Raw genomic sequence first — 22,394 nt, 5'->3', positions numbered from 1 at the left:
CCTTGAACCCATTTGTCATTCCAACTGCACACCTCACCACTGTCACACTGCCCTCATACATATCCTGCACCACTCCTACATACAACTCTGCAATTTTGGTACCAGGAGTGGGGTGTAGCTAAAACATCTTTTTTTAAATTGGCAACAGAGTGGCTTATTTTTACTTAAAAAAATAAAAAATACGGCAGTAGTGAAGATTGCTGGTGACGTCCGTTGGTGTTGAGTCTGAAGCCATCCTGCTGTGGAGGTGGTGACCAGCGAGAGACGACGTGAGGGGCTCTATGAGGTTCTGGTGTTTCCTGTTTCACATGACTCAGCCGTACCAGCGCAGAGGACTCCAGCGCTAACTTCAGCTATAAAGACCAAGATCCAGCAAGGCTCCAAGTTAAAGACTGTCCTTGTAGTATCCTTGAACCAGGTTTTGAACTAAATATCCTCATTTATACTGGACTGAGTAAAGATTAATATATCATTATGTCTAGTGATTCTGATGATGAAGGGAGTTCACGTAATGATGATGGCCACACCTCAGGTGGCATAACGGTATAGGTGAAGGTGCTACAGAAGAAATGCAGACCACCACGCAAGAGCTCGCCAGACTGCGAGATGAGCTCACCAGGTTAAATGGTGAAGCAAGGGCTCAGAGAGCAAGTGATAACAGTGCACCCACACGTTCATACATCTACGTTCCAAGAGAACGCCAGATCCAAGCATTTAGTGGGGAGTGTGGTACAGACAGGAGATCTGTCGAAGAGTTTATTGAAGAGGTTGAAAGGGTTTTAAGATACAGAGAGCAAACAACAGAAGAACAATGTGACTATATACTATCTCTATTGCGTGGCCCTGCATTAGAAGAGGTGAGACTATGCATGAGGGGTCAGTCAGTGGGGTCCAGTGATTTATACTCTTACCTGAGCAATGCATTTGGGGAAAAGCGCAGTTCCACACAGCTTTTGCAGACCTTTTACAACCGTAACCAAACTGATGAAGAAGATCTCCGTGACTACTCCCATGCACTATCCCAGATTTTGAACTCTGTAGTGAAACAGTCCACAGATGTAATACCTAATGAGAAAACTGTGCTCAGAGACCGGTTTATTGAGGGTTTAAGAGAAGCAGCACTCAAGCGTGAACTCAGGAAAATGGTTAGTCATATGCTTTCTCTAAATCTACAAAGACACTATGTAACTCCTTCTGGCCTTCTCTATACTTCTTCGTCAACATTCTCAAAGCAAACATCACATCTGTAGTGCTCTTTCGTGGCATGAAACCATACTGCTGCTCACTAATTGTCACCTCTCCTCTTAATCTAGCTTCTATTACTCTTTCCCATATCTTCATGCTGTGGCTGATCAACTTTATACCTTTGTAGTAGCTACAGTTCTGCTCATCGCCCTTGTTCTTGAAAATCGGTACCAGTATGCTTCTTCTCCACTCCTCAGGCATCCTCTCACTTTCCAAGATTGTGTTAAACAATATCGTTAAAAACTCCACTGCCATCTCTCCTAAACATCGCCATGCCTCCACAGGTATGTCATCAGCCCTAACTGCCTTTCCACTCTTCATCCACTTCATAGCTGCCCTCACTTCCTCCTTGCTAATCCACTGAACTTCCTGATTCACTATCCCTGTATCATCCATCCTTCTCTCTCTCTCTCTCTCTCTCTCTCTCTCTCTCTCTCTCTCTCTCTCTCTCTCTCTCTCTCTCTCTCATTTTCTTCATTCATCAGCCCCTCAAAGTACTCCTTCCACCTTCTCAGCAGTCTCCGCGCTTGTCGGCACATTTCCATCTCTATCCTTGATCGCCCTAACTTGCTGCACATCCTTCGCAGCTCGGTCCCTCTGTCTAGCCAATCAGTAAAAGTCCTTTTCTCCTTCCTTAGTGTCTAACCTGTCATACAACTCACCATACGCCTTTTCCTTTGCCACCTCTCTCTTCGGTTTACGCTGCGTCTCCTTGTACTCCTGTCTACTATCTTCATCTCTCTGAATGTCCCACTTCTTCTTTGCCAATCTCTTCCTCTGTATAATTTGCTGTACTTCCTCATTCCACCACCAAGTCTCCTTGTCTTCCTTCCTCTGTCCTGATGACACACCAAGTACTTTCCTAGCTGTCTCCCTCACTATTTCTGCAGTGGTTGCCCAGCCATCCGGCAACTCTTCACTACCACCCAGTGCCTGTCTCAGCTCCTGCCTGAACGCCACACAAGTCTTCCTTCTTCAACTTCCACCATTTGATCTTCAGCTCTGCCTTCACTCGCTTCCTCTTTTTAGTCTCCAATGTCATCCTACAGACCACCATCCGATGCTGCCTAGCTACGTTCTCCCCTGTCACCACCTTGCAGTCTCCAATCCCTTTTAGATTGCGCCTTCTACATAAGATATAGTCCACCTGTGTGCACTTTCCTCCACTCTTGTATGTCACCCTGTGTTCCTCCCTCTTCTTGAAATATGTATTCACCACAGCCATTTCCATCCTTTTCGCAAAAAGGAAGCCCTCTCAAATAATAGGGAAAATACTTGGTAATAAAGATATGTAAATTGCATAATATATATATTTAAGCTTGCATCTCCCGTGTACATTTTGATGTTGACAGTATTTTTTGTTTTACTTTTTCTCTTTCTCTTTCTTTTGATATATTTCATGTTGATGTCTTATGTATTAATACAAGATGTTAAAGTTGACCAGTTCTCTACGTGTTAAATTGACTGATGTATTTCTCTGTAAAATATTTTGTAATTTTATTTACACATTTATTGAAATGTGTTCAATTAAAAAAATCGCACTTAGTTAGCTCCGGGACTGAGGTTTATTTGTATGTTTGGTTGTGTTAATAAACACCATTACCGAAAACAAGCGTCTTGTAGAGGAGCTCAAGCAGGAGTCGTGACAACTTTCTCTTTCGGCTACACAACGTGCACCATTTATTCCTTCCACCATTACAACAACAAAAAACCCGCGCAGCGGAAGTGTCACTGTAAACCCGAACCGAGGAAACAGCAGCTGTAAACTAACGTTCCTACTAGCTCAATAAGGGGAATTATGTAGCCCCATAACCACTACAGTCTCGCTCATCATAACAATGTCCAGATGAGCGGAATCAACTTCCTGTGAGTACATATTAATCATGCAAGTCCTCATGCAAATTGTTTTTTGAATAGTCAATTTGAAACCATTGAATGGAATGTAGTATGGACCTTTAATGATACGTTTTGTTCCAGTTTATTTGGATAAAGACGATATTTTATTTTCTATGTAAAGAAATAAGGATAGAGAAAAACTTATTTTCTATGGTAAAATGTATATTCATAAATGCAAATAGTCAAGTAAAAGACCACATGTTCAATTTAAAATTAACTTGTTCAATTTAAAATTAACTTAAATGCTATTTCAACTCTTTGCAAAATGTTAAAAAAGCCACTAAGACTTTGACAATATATGATGACCTGAATATATGTATTACATTTTTTGTGTTGTTTTCATTGTCCCCTGCTTTGTTTATCATTTATTTAGTATTTTGTTTTATATGTTTATTTTCTCTTTGCAACTGTAACGTGCATGGATAAGAAGACACGCTGGCCACTGGCTCGCGGGTCTGACCCTTTAGTCTAGCTAGCGGTTAGCGATGCCTCCTGCGGTGCGGGCGATACGGGTTTGCGTCCCGACCGCGGCAGTTCCTGTGGTTGCGTTGTCCCCCGAATTCGCTACACAACGTTTTCTTGAGTTGGGTTTGGATTTCAAGATGGCCGCCGTGAGGCTGGCCCCGGTTCCTGCTCTGCTGCTGTGTCTTGCACTTTTCTCTGTGGTTTATGTCAAGAAAGCATCGTGTCTATGCGAATACAACCACAACGAGTTGCTGTACACCAGGAGGACTACATGTGGCGATCTGAGACGATCTGTCAACATTCCAGAGGATATACTGTTTGTAAACGACACTGGCTCGCCACCCTGGGGGAAGAGACGTAGCACAGGGAGACGGAGAATAGGGGTGCTCCCCGGGTTCAGGAGACCACCCTATCGGCCCCCACTACCGGCACTGATCTTATCCAACGTGCGAGCCCTCAAAAATAAAACTGATCAACTTTTGTCTTTAACACAAACCTACAGAGACTCCTCAGCCTTCTGCTTTACCAAGACATGGCTGATCGGTCCTTAATCAAGCGGTAACCCCACACTGAAGTAGACCAAGCTGTCACTTGTTGCACAAACGACCTTCTGCTTAATACAGCCAAAACCCAAGAACTCATTATTGACTTCCGATGCAAAACACCCATACAAATGAACGGAGACCCCATCACCAACACTGACTCTTTTGAATTCCTTGGAACATACATCAGCAACAACCTGAAGTGGAAAATTAACACTGAAAACAATTGCAAAAGCTCAACAACGACTTTACTTTCTTAGGCAACATGAAAAATACCGGATCAAACATCAACTTCTCGTTCTGTTTTACTCAGCCATTATCAGGTCCATCACAACATCTTCTGTTACAGTATGGTACAATGGCACGGACAGTCAAACACGGAAAAGTAGCGGATTGTTAACAAGGCATCCAAAATCATAGGCAACCAACTCCCCTCAGCTGAATCTCTACATATTGTAGCGAATTCGGGGGACAACGCAACCACAGGAGCTGCCGCGGCTGGGAGGCGGACCCGTATCGCCCGCACCGCAGGAGACATCGCTAACTGCTCGACTAAAGGGTCAGACCCGCGAGCCAGCGGCCAGCGTGTCCACTTATCCATGCACGTTACACTACCCCCCTCCTTCGGGAGGCGCGTCCCCGCGCTTAAGCATATCAGCTCCTTCACGCTTCAGGGAGCATACGCTTCCGATGGCCTTACTGTCGCTCTATCTCGCTTCTGACAACAATGTAGCGAACGCAGAAGCAGCGACAAAGGTAACTTTGCAGCCCCTTTATTGAACTCACACAGAAACAAGAATTTACGAAAATGTGACACAATACATGGGCCTCATCTACTCGAACAACAAAGTTGTTCAGGGTTTCAGTTCCAAGGTTACACAACACAACAGAATGACAACTACAATTACACCACAACAAATAGTAATCACATAAACAGTGCCTGATGGGTTAAACAGGACAATTGGCACAATTCTGACGGGGTAGCAACTTCGCTACAATATACTCACCGGACTGTAAAGTGAGCAAAGAAGACCATCTCCGACCCCTCACATCCTGCTCACCACCTCTTCCAGTTCCTTCTCTCAGGGAGGCACTACAGGTAACTGTCCACTGAGACTAAACGCTTCACAAACAGCATTTCCCCCTAGCTATCAGGACTCTGAATTCCTCCCCCACAGTCCCGTCCTCACACACTATTGGCATGCATACTACCAATCACCTAATTGCTGTGCATAATATGTTTGTTGTTGCTATTGTGTAACTGTGTAGTTCATGATAATATGTAGTGTCTGCTGTTGTCCACGTACGTATTGTGCTGCAGAGTTTAACATGTACCGAAAACAATTTCCACCGGCCTTGGTCGTGTGGCTAATAAAACAATCGATTCTAATAAAGTTTGGAAAAAAATTTTTTTTAACTAGAAGTGCACGGAGCGGCTGCACGACAAAGTCAGAACGCTGTATTGTATTGTAGTCAATGGGGAGCATCGGTCCTTACAACTTTTTGGCCTCATGCACAGGAGGGAACAATTGATGCCCTACTGACGACATATCATATCACATAAACACATGGTGCATGAATGCAACCCGATTCCTTTCCAGACTTTTATGTCGGTAATATTAACTCATGTGAAATGCTACTGGTTTTTTCAGGGGCTTTGTGCTATGCTGAACTGGGCACCACCTTTACAAAGTCAGGAGGGCACTACACCTATCTACTGGAGACCCTAGGACCCCTGCCTGCCTTCATACGACTCTGGGTGGAGTTCTTACTCATCAGGTCAGTAACTTACAATTATATGTAGACATATGGTCAAATAACGCTGTCAACTAAAGAGCATTTCCATGGTTTTTATTTGATCCTGCAGGCCATCAGTGGCGTCATATGTGTCCTTGGCTTTTGGCCGCTATGTGGTGGAGCCATTCTTTGCACCCTGTGCTGCTCCCACAGTGCTTATCAAACTGGTCAGCATCCGGGGAGTGAGTGAGTGGCACCATTGTACCTGCTTTTTACAATCAATAGCATCAATGTATATATATATATAACTTTGTTAAAAGAGACACTCAATGGTAGAGAAAGTACTCAACAAATAAGGAGCAAAATAATCCAGTGAGTAAAGTGAATTCCTTATGAGACAGCACAAGCCTGTTTCGTGCCATAAGCAAGAATTGACTCGACTCACTGGACTATATTAGCATTAGTAGCTGATGAGTGCGAGACACATGAAACAGGCCTGTACTGCAATGTATCAAAATCTTTTTTCCTGTATCTGTGTAGATATATATATATGAATAAATATGTGTGTGTGTGTGATTTCTTAAATGTTTCTTTGGTTATTTGTCTCCCTGCAGCATTTGCCGTGGCAATATACTGTTGGAGTGTGACCATGGCGTCTCGAACTCAGGTCGCCTTGACGTTCATAAAGGTGTTCGCTGTAGCCCTCATCATCATCCCTGGTGTCAGTGCATTAGCCAAAGGTGGGAGGAAGAACTGGTGAAAAGAGCTATCTAGTATTTTTTTAAGGTCCATTCAGTTGACATGTACAGTATCAGTGTCTTTGTTGTCTTATATTAGTTGTACATTATCTCTCTCTCTCTCTCTCTCTCTCTCTGCATAGGAAGGACAGAAAACTTCCAGAATGGTTTTGAGGTTAAATCAATCACACTGGATAGGTTGCCTCTGGCTTTCTATAGTGGTCTATATGCCTATGGTGGATGGTGAGTGTCCAGAGTTAACTTCTGCTTCACAAAGAGCTTTACTGCCCAGTCTTTATTGCAGAAGTTTAAGATTTTTCATGAGAATATCTAAAAATATAAAACTATATAATCAGCATCAGCAACAACACATACAAGTAACTGCACCAAAGCCAAACATACTGTAAATGATTGATAATGACATTTATGAGTCATTGTACTGTATTCATGTCTTGCCAAATCATAACTGTATGCCGTTTTATGGATGTGGCTTTTCCTTTTGTTCAGGTTTTATCTGAATTTTGTCACGGAAGAAATTGTCAATCCTATCAGGTATGTGATCTCCAGACAACGTATTGCTAAGAGCTATCTTACTCTGCACACTTTATACTGTATCCATTTGTGTTCTCTGTCTCATTGTCAGAAACATCCCTTTGGCCGTTATCTACTCCATGATGACAGTAACAGTCCACTATGTGTTTGTTAATATGGCCTACTACACCATGATGACTCCTGCTGAGCTGCTGGTGTCTGACACGGTGGCCATGGTCGGTACAGTGCTACAGCTGTCAGTGAAACCAAGCCTTTATTAGAGAGATGTCTTTCTTATGAAGTGTTTCTGTCTCTTCAGACCTTTGCTGACCGTGCACTCCAAGGGCTGGCATCTGTGATTCCTGTACTAGTGGCCATATCCTGTCTCGGGTCACTGAATGGTGGATTCTTCGGATCACCCAGGTGCACTAGCCACAGATTTGACTGTGAGATTTAGAGATGAACTACTAGAGGCATTGAAATAGGTTGTGTTCCCACCTAACACGTTTGGTGCGATTCAAACAAACTCTGTCGCCTTAGTCCATTTAGAATGATGTCACTTGAAATCTGGTGTGAACCAGATGACCTCACCAAGACCATCTGGGGCTCGGTGAGGTCATCTGGTGGGTCTCGGTCTGCTTCTGTGTAAACTGAAGTGCAGTTTTTTTTCAAGATTCACAATTACTTTAATTGTCCCGGACATAAAGGCTGCCACATAAAAATATATACTACAGTGACCAGGGAAGACGGTCGCTGGATTGATGATGGCTATGCTGTGGAAGCGCAAGGGATTATGGGACTGTTATGTTCATGTTCAGATCATTGTTTTATTAATGTTGTGTTCATGTTATGATTATTGTATTGTTTGGATGTTTGGCTCAGACTGGGTAGACGACCGTTTTACGGACTGGACGACTGTAGGACCATGACTAAGATTGATGTGTTCCAGAGTGACCACGTTAGGGGAAGCCAACCACCGGGGAGGGTCAGGATAAAGGAGGATTCCCGGGGTCGTGTGGTGTACGGGACACGGGAGAGGTTTCTACTTCTCACTCTCCACGCAAACTTATTACAATACATTATAGTGCAGTAACAGACAAAGTGCCTAGCAAAGACAAGTGCAGACATAGTACACTGCTCAAAAAAATAAAGGGAACACATAAGCAATGCAATGTAGCTCCAAGTTAATCACACTTTTGAGATATCAACCTGTCCAGTTAGGAAGCAACACTGATTTGTGAATCAATTTCACCTGTTGGTAAGACAGGTTGCAAGACAACCCCTATAAAAGGAATGGATTTGCAGGTGGTGGCCACAGACCATTTGCCTGTCCTCATCTTTTCTGGCCGATCTTTGGTTAGTTTTTCATTGTGCTAGTGCCCTCACCACTAGAGGTGGCATGTGGCAGTATCTGCAACCTACAGAAGTTGCTCAGGTAGTGCAGCTCATCCAGGATGGCACATCAATGCGTGCTGTGGCAAGAAGATTTGATGTGTCTCCCAGCACAGTGTCCAGAGCATGGAGGAGGTACCAGGAGACAGGCCAGTACACCAGGAGACGTGGAGGGGGCCGCAGGAGGACAACAACCCCGCAGCAGGACCGCTATCTGGTCCTTTGTGCAAGGAGGAACAGGAGGAGCACTGCCGGAGCCCTACAAAACGACCTTCAACAGGCCACTAATGTGCAGGTTTCTGCTCAAACAGTGAGAAACAGTATGCATGAGGATGGTATGAGGGCCCGACGTCCACAATTGGGGCCTGTGCTCACAGCCCAACACCGTGCAGCCCGATTGACCTTTGCCAGAGAACATCTTGGTTGGCAGATTCGCCATTGGCGCCCTGTGCTCTTCACAGATGAGAGCAGGTTCACACTGAACACATGTGACAGACGTGAGAAAGTCTGGAGACGCTGTGGAGAACGTTCTGCTGCCTGCAACATCCTCCAGCATGACCGGTTTTGCGGTGGGTCAGTGATGGTCTGGGGAGGCATATCCTTGGAGGGCCGCACAGACCTCTACGTGCTAGCCAGAGGTACCATGACTGCCATTAGGTACCGGGATGAGATCCTCAGACCCATTGTCAGACCATATGCTGGTGCAGTGGGCCCTGGGTTCCTGCTCATGCATGACAATGCTCGTCCTCATGTGGCCAGAGTGTGTCAGCAGTTCCTGTATGTCGAGGGCATTGATGCTATGGACTGGCCTGCACGTTCCCCAGACCTGAATCCAATCGAGCACCTCTGGGACATCATGTCTCGTACCATCCGCCAACGCAATGTCGCACCACAGACTGTCCAGGAGTTGACCGATGCCCTGATCCAGGTCTGGGAGGAGATCTCTCAGGAGACCATCCGTCGTCTCATCAGGAGCATGCCCAGACGTTGTAGGGAGTGCATACAGGCACGTGGAGGCCACACACACTACTGAGCCTCATTTTGAATCGTCTTGAAGAATTTCCACAGAAGTTGGATCAGCCTATGTTCTCATTTTCCACTTTGATTTTGAGTATGATTCTGAATCCAGACCTTAATGGGCTAATGATTTTGATTTCCATTGATCATTCTTAGGTTATTTTGCTCTAAACACATTCCTCTGTCTAATAAATAAAGATTTTCAGCTGAAATATTTCATTCATCGAGGTCTATATTGTGTTTTTAGGTGTTCCCTTTATTTTTTGAGCAGTATATATACCCCTTTTCCACTAGGACGGTGCCGGTGCGGAACCAGTTCCGCCTTGGTGCCTTTTGAGTACCGGCCTGCAGGTTTGAGAACCGAACGTTACGTAGCGGAAGTAAGGAGTAGTTTCCGTGGGGGGGAAACCCATAGTGGACAGAATGCATCTGCTTTGCTTGCTTTTTATAAATTTACTTTTAAAGTCATTACATCTTGCATTTGAAGGTTTTATATATATATAATATTTTTTCTATATATTGTAACGTGCATGGATTAGTAGACACGCTGGCCGCTGGCTCGCGGGTCTGACCCTTTAGTTGAGCGGTTAGCGATGCCTCCTGCGGTGCGGGCGATACGGGTTCGCTTCCCGGCCGCGGCAGTTCCTGTGGTTGCGTTGGCCCCCCGAATTCTCTACATTGGTGTTAGAAGTGGGATGGAGCGACCGTAAGGCCATCGGAAGCGTAGGCGTGAAGGAGCTGATATGCTTAAGCGCGGGGACGCGCTTCCCGAAGGAGGGGGTTAGTGTAACGTGCATGGATTAGTAGACACGCTGGCCGCTGGCTCGCGGGTCTGACCCTTTAGTCTAGCGGTTAGCGATGCCTCCTGCGGTGCGGGCGATACGGGTTCGCTTTCCCGGCCGCGACAGTTCCTGTGGTTGCGTTGTCCCCCCGAATTCGATACAATATTCTATATCCGGTGTGGGAAGATGGCGGCGCGAACGTGCGTTTGCGGCGGACTCACCCAGTGCCGTCCATGCAGTGTTTTTGTCCGCGTCTGCGTCTTGGTCATGGATGTATTATAGTAGAACTACTAATACATCCATGGTCTCGGTCTGATGGCTGGGATAGCTGGCGCTGGATCGGCTGGGGGAATTTGGTTTGCTGTGTCCTGTGGGCCCGGGGACCGCGGCCCTGCCCGGAGCTGTGCTCGAAGAGGAAACACTGACAGCGGGCTGACAGGATGCGGAAGTGGGGCAGGCTAAGCTAACGGCTAGCCCATGCAGACAGACAGTTCCGACAGTCATCCTGCCTGGCGTTCGCGCTCTTGGACGGTGATTTTTGTTTTTGTTTTTGTGGATGTGTTGGATATAGATATATCTGTAGAAGATAACATACATATTATAGCAAATTCAGGGGGGCAGCTCGGTAATCACCGCATCCGGGACGCGAACCCGGATTTCCCGCATCGCGGGTGACAACGCCAACCAGTCGACTAAAGGGTCCGACCCGGACCAACGTGTCTACTTATCAGTGCACGTTACACCACCACCCCCTCTTTCGGGAAGCGCATCCCCGCGCTTCAGCATATCAGCTCCCTATGCCCTCATGCCTCTGGGCGCACGCGCTTTCCGATAGCCTCACGGTCTCACCATCCCACTTCTGACTAAAGGGTCCGACCCGTCAGACAAGGGCTACCGAGCCTATTCATCCTTGATCATTACATTGCCCCCTTCCTTCGGCCGCGAATCGCCACAGCCAGGATGCGAACCTGGGGCTCCCGCACCGGAATACACAAGTTCGCGCCCCGGCTGTGACGGTCCAGCCGGGGACGCCCTTCCCGAAGGAAGAGGGCAATGTAATGATCACGGATGAATAGGCTCGGTAGCCCTTGGCTAACGGGTCGGATCCTAGCCTGTTTAGCTATGTCTTCTCAAAGAGTCTGTTATTTTAACTTAACTGATACGTTACCACCAAACCTAGTTGAACCAAACTGTTTTTTGTTTGAATGCTACCAGAACCAAACTCAGGAAATGATGCAAAATTAATAGCTGGGTCTCTGAACATGAGGCGTTTAACCTCACCATCTTTCCACGTGATCTGTCATTTACAACATCTGTTCTCTGTGTTTCATGTATGCTTAAAATCTGAACCCAAATGTCACGTTTTTAATTGGGTAATTATAATAAAGTATATTTTTACATATTACAGCGAATCAACCCGGCCCGACCGTCACAGCCGGGACGCGAACTCGTGTATGCCGCACCGCGGGGCGACAACGTTAACCAGCCGACTAAAGGACGCGCCCCGTTAGCCAAGGGCTACCGAGCCTATTCATCCGTGATCGTGATGTAAGGTAGTAATTTAAATCCGCCACAGGGTGGCACTGTTACGCTGTATGTTCCCCTGGGAATGCCGCAAATGGCGATGTTTGTCCCTCTTGCAACACCGTACCCCTAGTTCTTGTCCCGGGCAGAAGGCTACGTTGATCAAATGCTTTTGTTTCTTCTGCCGGAAGCTGTGAGTATGATGAGGCCAGCGGCCAGCTGATAGATGAGAGGTGAAGTGCAAGCGAGTGCCAATAAAGTGTCCAGGTCTCAGCCACGATCCCAAGCCTCCGCCCTTTTCCACGCAAACATCATACTACAACAAATACAACGGAGAGTCCCAGGGCGTGTAGGGAGACGACGGCCGAACGCAAAGTACGGGTTACAGTTACATTATAGAAAGTTGTGCTTGTTTGCAATCGTCTCGTTTTGTAACATGAAACAACACAACACAAACACTTTGGAGAATCCTGGCAGGCTTTTTCAAGGCTGTGGGAAGTAGTAGGGGTGTTGAGGGTGCTGCAGCACTCTCTGATGGAGGATTGGGGATCTGCACGTCCACAACAATAAATAAAAATATAATCAATGAAAAAAAGTTTTGTTCAATTTTGTCGGTTATGTTCACATGCTGACGATATTTTAATTACAGTATGTGGTTTATAGACGATCTTAGGTTACACATTTTCAGTCCGGTTGGAAATTACGTCAGGCGCAAACAGACAAGTAACAGGAAATGGCGGCACAAAAGCGAACATCAGACTTCCTTTTGAAACCCACGAAAAGACCCAAATCGACATCCAAAACAACCACGGACAACAGCATACTTGGTAATAGATCAAGCCCAAGTACCTCGACAAGCTCTTTGCCAAGAGAGCATGGAGCTAACGTTAACGTTGTTGACGTTTGTCAAGAAAAGGTTGAAGCTAGCGCTAGCACCCAGGTGCAAAGAGGAGATGGTCTCTAATGCCAACACCTCAAAACTAAGTGCAGCTGCATAAGAACCAACGCTAACGCATCCGTGCCAGCCTCGTAACCACGTTTTCCTTGGTAGGCATTTTGGAGAGGAAAACTTTTCCCGTTCTTTTCAACCTGGCTGGTTTGATAAGAGGAGATGGCGACACTACTGTGGTGTATTGGATCGAGCCCTCGGTGCTAGATTGTGTTGGACTGTCACCACTAATGAGTTCTGTAATACACTGGTCGAGCCTAGTAGTATGTGATGTCTCCGTCAGTAAAGATCAGACTTGTGCCGCATCCTCGTCTCCGTGTACTTATATATATTAGTGATTAAGTTAGTAACCCACGAATAGTAACACTACAATAGTGTACATAAGAGAAGTCACAACATGGTGTCAGAAGACGGAGTTGCGGTATAATTCGAGGGCGGTACTTCAACGAGTTCGCTGGTAGCTGAGGCAGCTAGCTAACAAGTGCTAGTCTGCGCACAAATATGGAACAGTTCAAGACGCCACCACCGCTGATACTTACCGGGAATGTCGCAGAAAACTGGAGGAGATGGGAGCAGCGTTTCCAGCTGTACATGACCGCTTCAGGTGCGCTGGATAAGGAAGAGACGGTTAAAATAGCCATTCTGCTTCACACCATCGGCGAGGAGGCGCTAGAAGTGTATAACACACTCACCATCATCCCAGAAGGAGACGACGAATCGATGGAGGACGTTCTGAAAGCCTTCAAGGACTACTGCAGCCCTCGGAAGAACGTCGTGTTCGAACGCCATCAATTCTGGTCGCACACGATGTCAGCAGGAATATCGGTGGACAGATTCATCACAGAGCTGCGCCAGAAGAGCAAAGACTCTGAGTTTGGCAGACATGAAGATGACATGATAAGGGATAAATTAGTGTTCAGCATAAATGATGCCCGTTTGAAAGAAAGACTGTTACGGGATAATGAGCTTACTTTGCGCAGGGCCGTAGAGATATGTTGATCAGCCGAGCTCGCTAAGTCACAAATACAAGCGATGCAGACGTCACATGTTGTCCAAGATGCCTCAGTGGATGCATTAAAGAAAGCAACAGGGCAAACGCGCACGGGCAGCTGGAACAAGAACAAAACGAGCAGCAAGAGGTATGTAGCAACAATTCTCTGCCACAAGTGTGGAAATAAACATGAGCCCCGTCAATGCCCAGCTTATGGTGCAGTGTGCCACAAATGTGGTAAGAACAATCATTTTTCCAAGGTGTGTAAATCAAGCACTGAAAAAAGCGGCAATTACAAGACAAAGACAGTGCGTAATCTAGAAAGTGAAATTGATTCCTTATATATAGGCATGATTGGAAAATACAAAAACAAAGCAGCCCACCAAGCTAAAGGCACTTTATGGCGTGAAACAGCCACGGTCAGAGGCGTAGCAATTAACTTCAAGTTGGACACAGGCGCCGATGCAAATGTGCTTCCTATGCGCGTATTCCGGCAGCTACCAGGTCCCGTTCAGTTACGGCCCACAAAGACTGTGCTGATTGCTTTTGGTGGTGCACGACTACCTTCAGATGGTGTTGCATCTCTAGATTGCCGCACGTCTAAGCATACGGCTATATTGGACTTCCATGTGTCTAGCCGAGCTGGCAAACCAATCCTGGGTGGGGATGCGTGTGAAGAGCTGCAGCTGGTGAGAAGAGTCGAGGCGCTTGCAGTGGAGTCCCCACAACCAGCAAAACCTCCGGCCACCAAAGAGGAGCTGCTACAGAGGTATGTGGAGGTCTTCACAGGATTAGGCGAATTTCCTGGAGTTCATCACATACACATTGACCCCAGCGTCACGCCTGTGATTCACGCGTGCAGGAACGTACCACTCTCCATCATGGACTCACTAAGAGAGACACTCACAGACTTGCAGAACAGGAAAGTCATAACTCCTGTCAATGAACCTACAGAATGGGTGAACAGTCTTGTTGCCACAAAGAAAAAAAAATGGTGCGCTAAGGGTATGTTTGGATCCTTGCAACCTGAATGAGGCAGTCAAGCGTCAACACTACTCCATTCCTACACCGGAAGACGTGCGCAGCAGGCTAACAGGAAAATCCATCTTCTCCATCCTAGATGAAAAAGGATGGATACTGGCAGATCAAGCTAAATGAGCCGTCGTCTAAGCTATGCACCTTCAACACGCCGTGGGGCCGGTTCCGCTTCCTCAGACTCCCATTCGGGATCAAATCGGCCAGCGAAGTGTTTCAACAAAAGAACTGTGAGACCTTCGGCGATATCCCAGGTGTGTACATTATAGCAGACGACATGATCATCGCAGCGTCATCAGAGCGGGAACACGATGAAATCCTGCAGAAAGTAATGGAGAGAGCCAAGACCGCACATGTGAAATTTAACTGGGACAAGATCCAGTTTAAAGTTGATACTGTAAAGTACATGGGACACGTCATCACAGCAGCAGGACAGAGAGCTGACGACACAAAGATCAAAGCGATTGTCGACATGCCAACCCCGGAAGACAAACAAAGTCTCCAACGTCTGCTGGGAATGACAAAATTCCTAGCGCAATACATACCAAACGAAGCCTCACTCACGGCACCCCTCAGACAGCTGCTCAAGAAGGATGTAGCGTGGCAATGGTGCCCGCACCACAGCTCAGCGCTAAAGGCACTAAAGACCACCCTCACACAAGCCCCTGTGCTGAGATACTACGATCACAAGCAGCCTCTCACTCTACAAGCAGACTCATCAAAGGATGGACTGGGAGCCTGTCTGATGCAGGACGACCGCCCAGTGTGCTATGCCTCACAAGCGCTCACCGACACAGAAAAGAGGTACGCACAGATAGAGAAAGAGTTGCTCGCTATAGTGTTTGCTGCTAAGAGATTCCACCAGTATGTCTACGGCAGACCAGTAACTGTCCAGTCCGATCATAAGCCTCTGGAGGTCATCATGCGCAAGCCGCTGAGCAAGGCACCTGCGCGGCTGCAAGGTATGCTTTTACAACTGCAGAGGTATGATCTGAGTGTAACATACACACCAGGCAAGCACATGTACATTGCTGACACACTCTCACGCGCTACAGCTAGCAGAGAAGGTGACCATATTGATGAAAACCCTTGTGATGAGAGAGTTGTGTATGCCTTGGATGCCACAGATGCCTTGAGCGAGGAAACACTCAGCCAATTAAAGAAAGCAACGGCAGCAGATAGCGTGCTGCAAGCTGTGTGTGAGAAACACAAGAAAGGCTGGCCCATGAAAAAGAAAAGTTTGGACAGAAAACTACATGCCTATTGGGCAGTAAAGGACATTATAAGCATGGAAGATGACATTGTCTTGGTCGGAGACAAAATCATCATACCCCAGAGCTTCAGGAGCACGATTTTGGAGAAGCTGCATTTTGCACACCAAGGAGTGCAGCGCACAAAAGCCAGAGCAAGAAAGTCTCTCTACTGGCCTGGCATGGCACGAGATATAGAGGCAATGGTGGAAAAGTGTGTGCAATGCCAGCAGCTACAGCCCAAACAGCAGGCTGAGCCACTTATGCCGCATCAGGTCCCAGAACTGCCATGGATGAAAGTCGGAGCTGACATCTTCGAGCTACACGGTCAGTCATACCTGTTGTTAGTTGATTACCTAACCAAATATCCTGAAGTGCTCAACATATCTGACAAAACAGGATACACAGTAATCCAGAAGATGAAGTCTGTGTTTGCCAGACACGGGATTCCTAGGGAGATAGTGAGTGACCATGTCCCATTTGCCAGCTATGAGATAAAGTTATTTGCAGCTTCATGGGAGTTCAAGCTCACACACTCCAGCCCAGGTTTTCCCTCTTCAAATGGCATGGCTGAGAGAGCCATAAAGACAGTGAAACATGCACTGAAGAAGGCAATGCAGACCGGCACTGACCCACATCTGGTGCTGCTGTCACTGAGGAACACACCGGTGACAGGACTGGACGTATCACATTCACAGCAAGATCCAGAACCTGCAGTTCCGCCAAAAACAACGTTACGACCAGTGTGCAAAGCCCCTGCCAGTGTTGACCCCAGGAGACACCGTACACATGCAAACACGACGCGGCTGGGAGCCTGCCGTTGTCACCCGACAGCGAGATGAACCACGGTCCTACACTGTGCAGACACCAGCTGGGAGGATGCACAGAAGGAACAGGCAACATCTGAGGAAGATACATCCGAGCCTATTCAGAGACACGGACAGTGATGAACATTTTGACTCAGAGGTACAACCCTCACCCTCACAAGCACCTGTGCCAGTCGACTCACCACCACATGACCTGCCACCACACGACCCTCCTCCGGTGACTACAGGCAGTACACCCACATGCTACACAAAGTGCGGCAGAGCAGTTAGGCACCCTGCCAGATACAATGACTAACCTCAGGGGTCTTTTGTGTGATATAGGACTTAACATGATCTAACTCGTAAAATCATTCAAGTGTTTAGTAAGAAAAAAAAGAAGGTGAAACAAAGAGTACAAGGTGTGTTTAACCTGAAATGTTGCAAGATTGCCGAATGTTCAAAATGTTTACATGCTAACCACCAGAATGTGAAAAGGAAATGGTTTATGTTGTTTAATGAGAGTCATCTGTCATTTAAAAAAAACCATGCTGTATTAATCATTGAAGTATGCAAGTAGAAAAGACTTGTTCAGTGTTAATGCCATAGTGTTAATGGTTCGGTAAAGGGTCTACTGTTGAAGCAACTGATGAGTAGGCCACATCTCAGTTGGAAAAGAGGGATGTGGTGTATTGGATCGAGCACTCGGTGCTCGATTGTGTTGGACTGTCACCACTACTGAGTTCTGTAATGCACTGGTCGAGCCTAGTAGTGTGTGATGTCTCCGTCAGTAAAGATCAGACTTGTGCCGCATCCTCGTCTCCGTGTACTTATATATATTAGTGATTAAGTTAGTAACCCACGAATAGTAACACTACAATAGTGTACATAAGAGAAGTCACAACAACTACAGTGCAGAGATTTGACAGCGGTTTTTGTTTTGCATGCCTCCAAGGCTGTGCAGAAAAAGCTAGTATCTTCAGAGCATGGTGAAAGGCTTTTGTGGAGAGGGGATTTTCCAACTGGCGTAAAGCAACTGCTAACTTCAGTTTGCACGAGAAATCGCCAATACACGCAGATGCTATCCGAACATTGTCTGGGTTAACAGCAAACGCCAGTAAGTGCCCTTCTTTCACAGTGTAGCTAAAAGACAACAGAAGGCAAGAAGTGTCCTGGAGATTTTGTTCCATTCCATGTCTTTTCTCGGAAGAAAGGGCTTGCCATTTAGAGGAGACACGATGCGCGACGGCATTCTCTACGAATTGATGTTGCAGCGGACGTATAATTTACCCAAAGAGAATGGCTCATGAGGCAAGACAACTGGGTTAGCAACACAATACAAAACGAGATTATCGCTCAATTTGCGCGTTTGGTTCAAAGGACAGTGGTATCCCGTGCACCAGACTGTGATTTTTACAGACTAACAGCTGATGGCACAACATATATCAGCGCTGCGGAGCAGTTTTCCTGCTGCCTTCAGTATGTTGACAGGAATCTAGAGACACACTGTGGCTTTTTAGGGGGTTATAACTGCCCAGACACTACAGCAGAGACACTGTTTACCTGTTTGAAAGACATTCTACTGAGACTGAACATTCTCATTGCTCATCTTCAGGGGTATTGCTTTGAATATGTCAGGCCGTTTGTCCGGTGTTCAGGGCCAACTGAAAGAAGTTAGCCCACACTCACTCTATGTACACTGCTGCAATCACTCCCTGGATCTTGTACTCCAGGATCTTGTACCCCCCCCCGATTTTATATTACGTCATCCCCACAGCACCCCCCCACACACACACACGCACACACTTGAAACATGTTCCCACGGCTATGGGCTTTTTGCATCTGTTTTGTTGCAGGACACACCACTACCAAAACTGGCCATGAAATGAGTTACAAGTTAATCTGTTAGTCCTCAAACGCAAAATTCAGCAAAATATCTTATTCCTTATTCTTATAGATTCGGAACCAGATTACAGGTATGAGCTGAACTCAGTCCTTTGAATCTGAAACCACTTTCTAACAGCCTGACTGTCCATACTACAGGATGCTGTTCGTGGGGGCTAGAGAAGGCCACTGGCCGGCGCTCTTCTCAATGATCCACATCCACAGACACACACCCCTCCCTGCTGTGCTACTACTGGTGGGTTACTTCCCTGACACACTCTCTACTTTAAGTCATCGAATTTTAATTATTAGAAATGGACTCTCCAGAAAATGTCATGACCTACAGTGCAGAGGTGGACAGATCGAGCACCAGTTTTTGACTAGTTGTATCAACCTGTTTGCCTCAAGTACCCCTTGGCGGTGGTGATGATAGCTACTGGCGAGATATTCCAGCTCATCAACTTTGCCTCCTTTCTGCGGTGGTTCTTCATTGCTTTGGCGACCTTGGGAATGCTCATCCACCGTTACCGCTTCCCCCTCCACCCCAGACCTTTTAAGGTTACCAACTCTGCAAGTTAAACGTGACAACATGATTTATCTACCCCCTGAAAAACATGGGTTTAAAAAAAAAGTCCCACCGGCCCGTTTTGTTTGTTTTTACTTCACACAGGTGCCTCTGGCCATCGCGGTCATCTTCACAGTTGTGTGTTTCTTCATTGTGGGCCTGTCGCTGTACTCGGACCCCTGGAACACGGGGTGCGGCTGTTTGTTGACACTGACCGGGGTCCCAGTCTACTACCTGACAATCTATCGCTACTGCTTGCCTTCGAGATGGAGACGCATCTTCAGTGAGTCACGCCTTCATTGTGTCAGCTTGGCAGAGTTACCCCCATCACATCCACATTAATATAGAAAACCAAAACCAAAACCACAAGCTTAAAGGTAAAATATGAGATGGTGTCTGAAACAGTGGCCTCCATTTCATGGAGGCCCACGGATATTTCACCAATGGCTGGGTGCAGGAATTGTTTATATTTCGACCGGATCACTGCGACAACACAGTCCTGACAGCAAATGTAAGCTAACGTTAGCTCTTAATCAAGGAAACTTGTGCTTAGCATAGTAGCCTTAACTTCCATTTTCTTCCCATTAAAAGTAAGATATTACAAACGTATTACACATTTAAAGTGTTATCAAGGGCGAAACTTTAGGGAGGGAGGGTCATTATCTTACTTTTTAAGAACATTTTGTGCTCGTTCGGGGTTGCAGAGGACTACATTCACTAGCTAGCTTGCGTTACCGGCTAGCTAACTTAACTTTAAAATAAGGTCCGCTACCATTAGCTTGCATTAACTTTGTCTACCAGATGGCTAGCATTTTCGATGATTGGGGTAATGTTAGCTAGCTAGCTATTTGTGCAAAATAGCTAGCACAACCACTGACTAAGTTAGGATTTCCAGACTGTAAAAAGTGGGGGGAGAAGGGGGATGCAGAGGAAATTATGCCCATGCTGTAATAATGATGATATAGTGATGTTATACTATCTTTGGGGCCTGATTATGTTTTGTTTGTTTTGTTTATTTTGAACATGGACAAATGTCAAACAGGAGGTACAAATGAGCTAATCCTGTTGTCCTCTATCTACCTGTCTTGTCTACAGGTTTTGCACTCGCAACGGCTGAATGACAGCACCACTCAAGCCATGGGCCATCATCAACTCATCCGGGGCTATAACATCAGTTCACTGCACATGTATGGCTGGCATAGCCGAGACATGCAAACGTGTGGCAGCTATGCTGTTCAAGTTGGAGGCGGTAGTCAGATGCAGGGAGACCAAAACAATGACTCGCCAACCTGCATACTGGATGATACCGAGCAACATCACAAAGGTTTGAGCAGAGGCAGGACACAGAATTGACTTCACCTCTGCCAAAGCGAAAAGTCTTTTAATAGACTCCTGGATGGTGAGGTAGAGAGCACGCCTGCTCTAAGGACTTCATCAAACACCCGCAAGTTCGGCATTGCTGCAGTGGGCGTCATATCTTGCACAACTGCAGAAAGTATCCCCGAAAGCTGCAATTCTGTCAAATTTGCTCAGTTATTGTGACGCATTTGCAGACCCTGTGCAGCCATTCTCAGCACCAGATTTGCTGCACTGTCTCCGTGATGAGAAAATGGATGGCAGTAAACTCTCTGTCTTGAGCCTGCACTGCAAAATCTTGGCAAGTAGGGTAGATGTTTCACCTGAGCAGGCACACCTCATTGAAAGACAGACCAGAAAGCAGCACCAATCTTCATCTTGGCATCACTTCTGCACTGGAAGGATAACTGCATCAAATATGCATTCAGTCTTCATGTCTAACTTGGACAAACCTGCACTGTCCAGTGAAAGCAGTTTGTTATCTCAACAGCGGTCCTCTGAACAAATGTGCTGCTACTGCACGGGGAAGACAAAATGAGGAGAATGCAAGAACACAGTATAGAGTGCAGGCTTAGAAACATCACTGTGATGTAGTGATGACTGAATGTGGCTTCATCATAAACCTATAGTTTCCTCAGGTTGGGGCATTGCCAGACGGGATGGTGCAGTGCACCTTCTGTGGAAGAGGCTGCATTGAGATAAAGTGCCCATACAAGCACTGTGAGAGCACTGTCAAGGACGCATGCAGTGACAGACACTTCTGTTGTAGTGGATGGAGAGCTACAGCTTAAGAAGGGTAGTCCATACTACAATCAGGTCCAGACACAAATGTTTGTGGCTGATCTAGAGTACTGTGACCCACAGCTCTGGAGTGCTCTTTTGAAAAAGGCACAGCACTTCTTTGAGCATGTGTGTCTCCCTGAACATGTAGGCTGTTCCTTCACTCTGGGGTGCAAGACAGGTGACACTTCAAGGGATTTCCTGGGTGCAAGACAGATGGTACTTCAAGGGATTTCTATTCCTGGAGGGAATCAGAATAGAACACGCCAAACATCCAACACAGAGGTTTAGGGTTAGTTGTGTGTCTTCTTTTATCTGAATTGCTGGATTATTTTGTGTTATTTAGATATGGGCTAGCTTTCTGTTGCAAGTTGACTGACCAAAGAAGACATGCTCTTTCTTTTACCTTTTTGTCTTTGTCCCCCCCCCCCATCTCCTCCTCTCTTTCGCTCTCAGGATGAAGACAGGAACTGCATGCAAGCCTTCAGCTTTCAAGAGCAGAAGCTGCGTGTCTGTGAAGTATGCAACACCTACCTGGATCTCCATGACATCAATTTGTTTCACCCAAAAGGTATGTCCAAGCCATCTTTAGACCAGACTAGATCTAGACCTAAACTAGACCTAGACCAGGCACTAGACCTAGACCAGGCACTCACTTGAAGGCTCTCACGCTCCATCTACTGGTGTGCCACATCAGCCTTGACGACCCTCCCAGACTCTGCCTACTGGACGCCTACAAGATAAACAAGACAATATGCAAACACACCAGTAGATGAAACACGAGAGCATCACACGACCATTAATTACACCTGAATATGTGTTTTTCTTCAGAGAATGAAAGGAACAGGAACCAGGATTGCCTGAACAGGAGAGGAAAGGGAGAACACACCTACTTACCTACTTATGTCTCTCT

At 46.4% G+C, this 22,394-nt stretch overlaps 1 protein-coding gene across 1 annotated transcript in view; it reads left to right on the top strand.

The window, feature by feature from the left end:
* Positions 1 to 22,141, top strand: part of LOC130109715 (cystine/glutamate transporter-like) — a 34,078-nt gene extending 11,937 nt beyond the window's left edge. Inside the window, exons 2-12 of the mRNA XM_056276706.1 lie at positions 5,801 to 5,927; positions 6,016 to 6,131; positions 6,500 to 6,625; positions 6,766 to 6,865; positions 7,130 to 7,174; positions 7,266 to 7,389; positions 7,473 to 7,576; positions 18,940 to 19,036; positions 19,189 to 19,338; positions 19,451 to 19,648; positions 21,938 to 22,141. Coding sequence (XP_056132681.1) covers positions 5,801 to 5,927; positions 6,016 to 6,131; positions 6,500 to 6,625; positions 6,766 to 6,865; positions 7,130 to 7,174; positions 7,266 to 7,389; positions 7,473 to 7,576; positions 18,940 to 19,036; positions 19,189 to 19,338; positions 19,451 to 19,648; positions 21,938 to 22,141 — 1,391 coding nt within the window. The remainder of the gene's footprint in view (positions 1 to 5,800; positions 5,928 to 6,015; positions 6,132 to 6,499; positions 6,626 to 6,765; positions 6,866 to 7,129; positions 7,175 to 7,265; positions 7,390 to 7,472; positions 7,577 to 18,939; positions 19,037 to 19,188; positions 19,339 to 19,450; positions 19,649 to 21,937) is intronic.
* Positions 22,142 to 22,394: the final 253 nt, after the last annotated feature.

This window comes from Lampris incognitus, chromosome 3 (genome assembly GCF_029633865.1).
Source record: "Lampris incognitus isolate fLamInc1 chromosome 3, fLamInc1.hap2, whole genome shotgun sequence".
Taxonomy (NCBI): Eukaryota; Metazoa; Chordata; class Actinopteri; order Lampriformes; family Lampridae; genus Lampris; species Lampris incognitus.
Note: the sequence above shows the minus strand (reverse complement) of the source record. Positions and strands in the feature narration are given on the sequence as shown.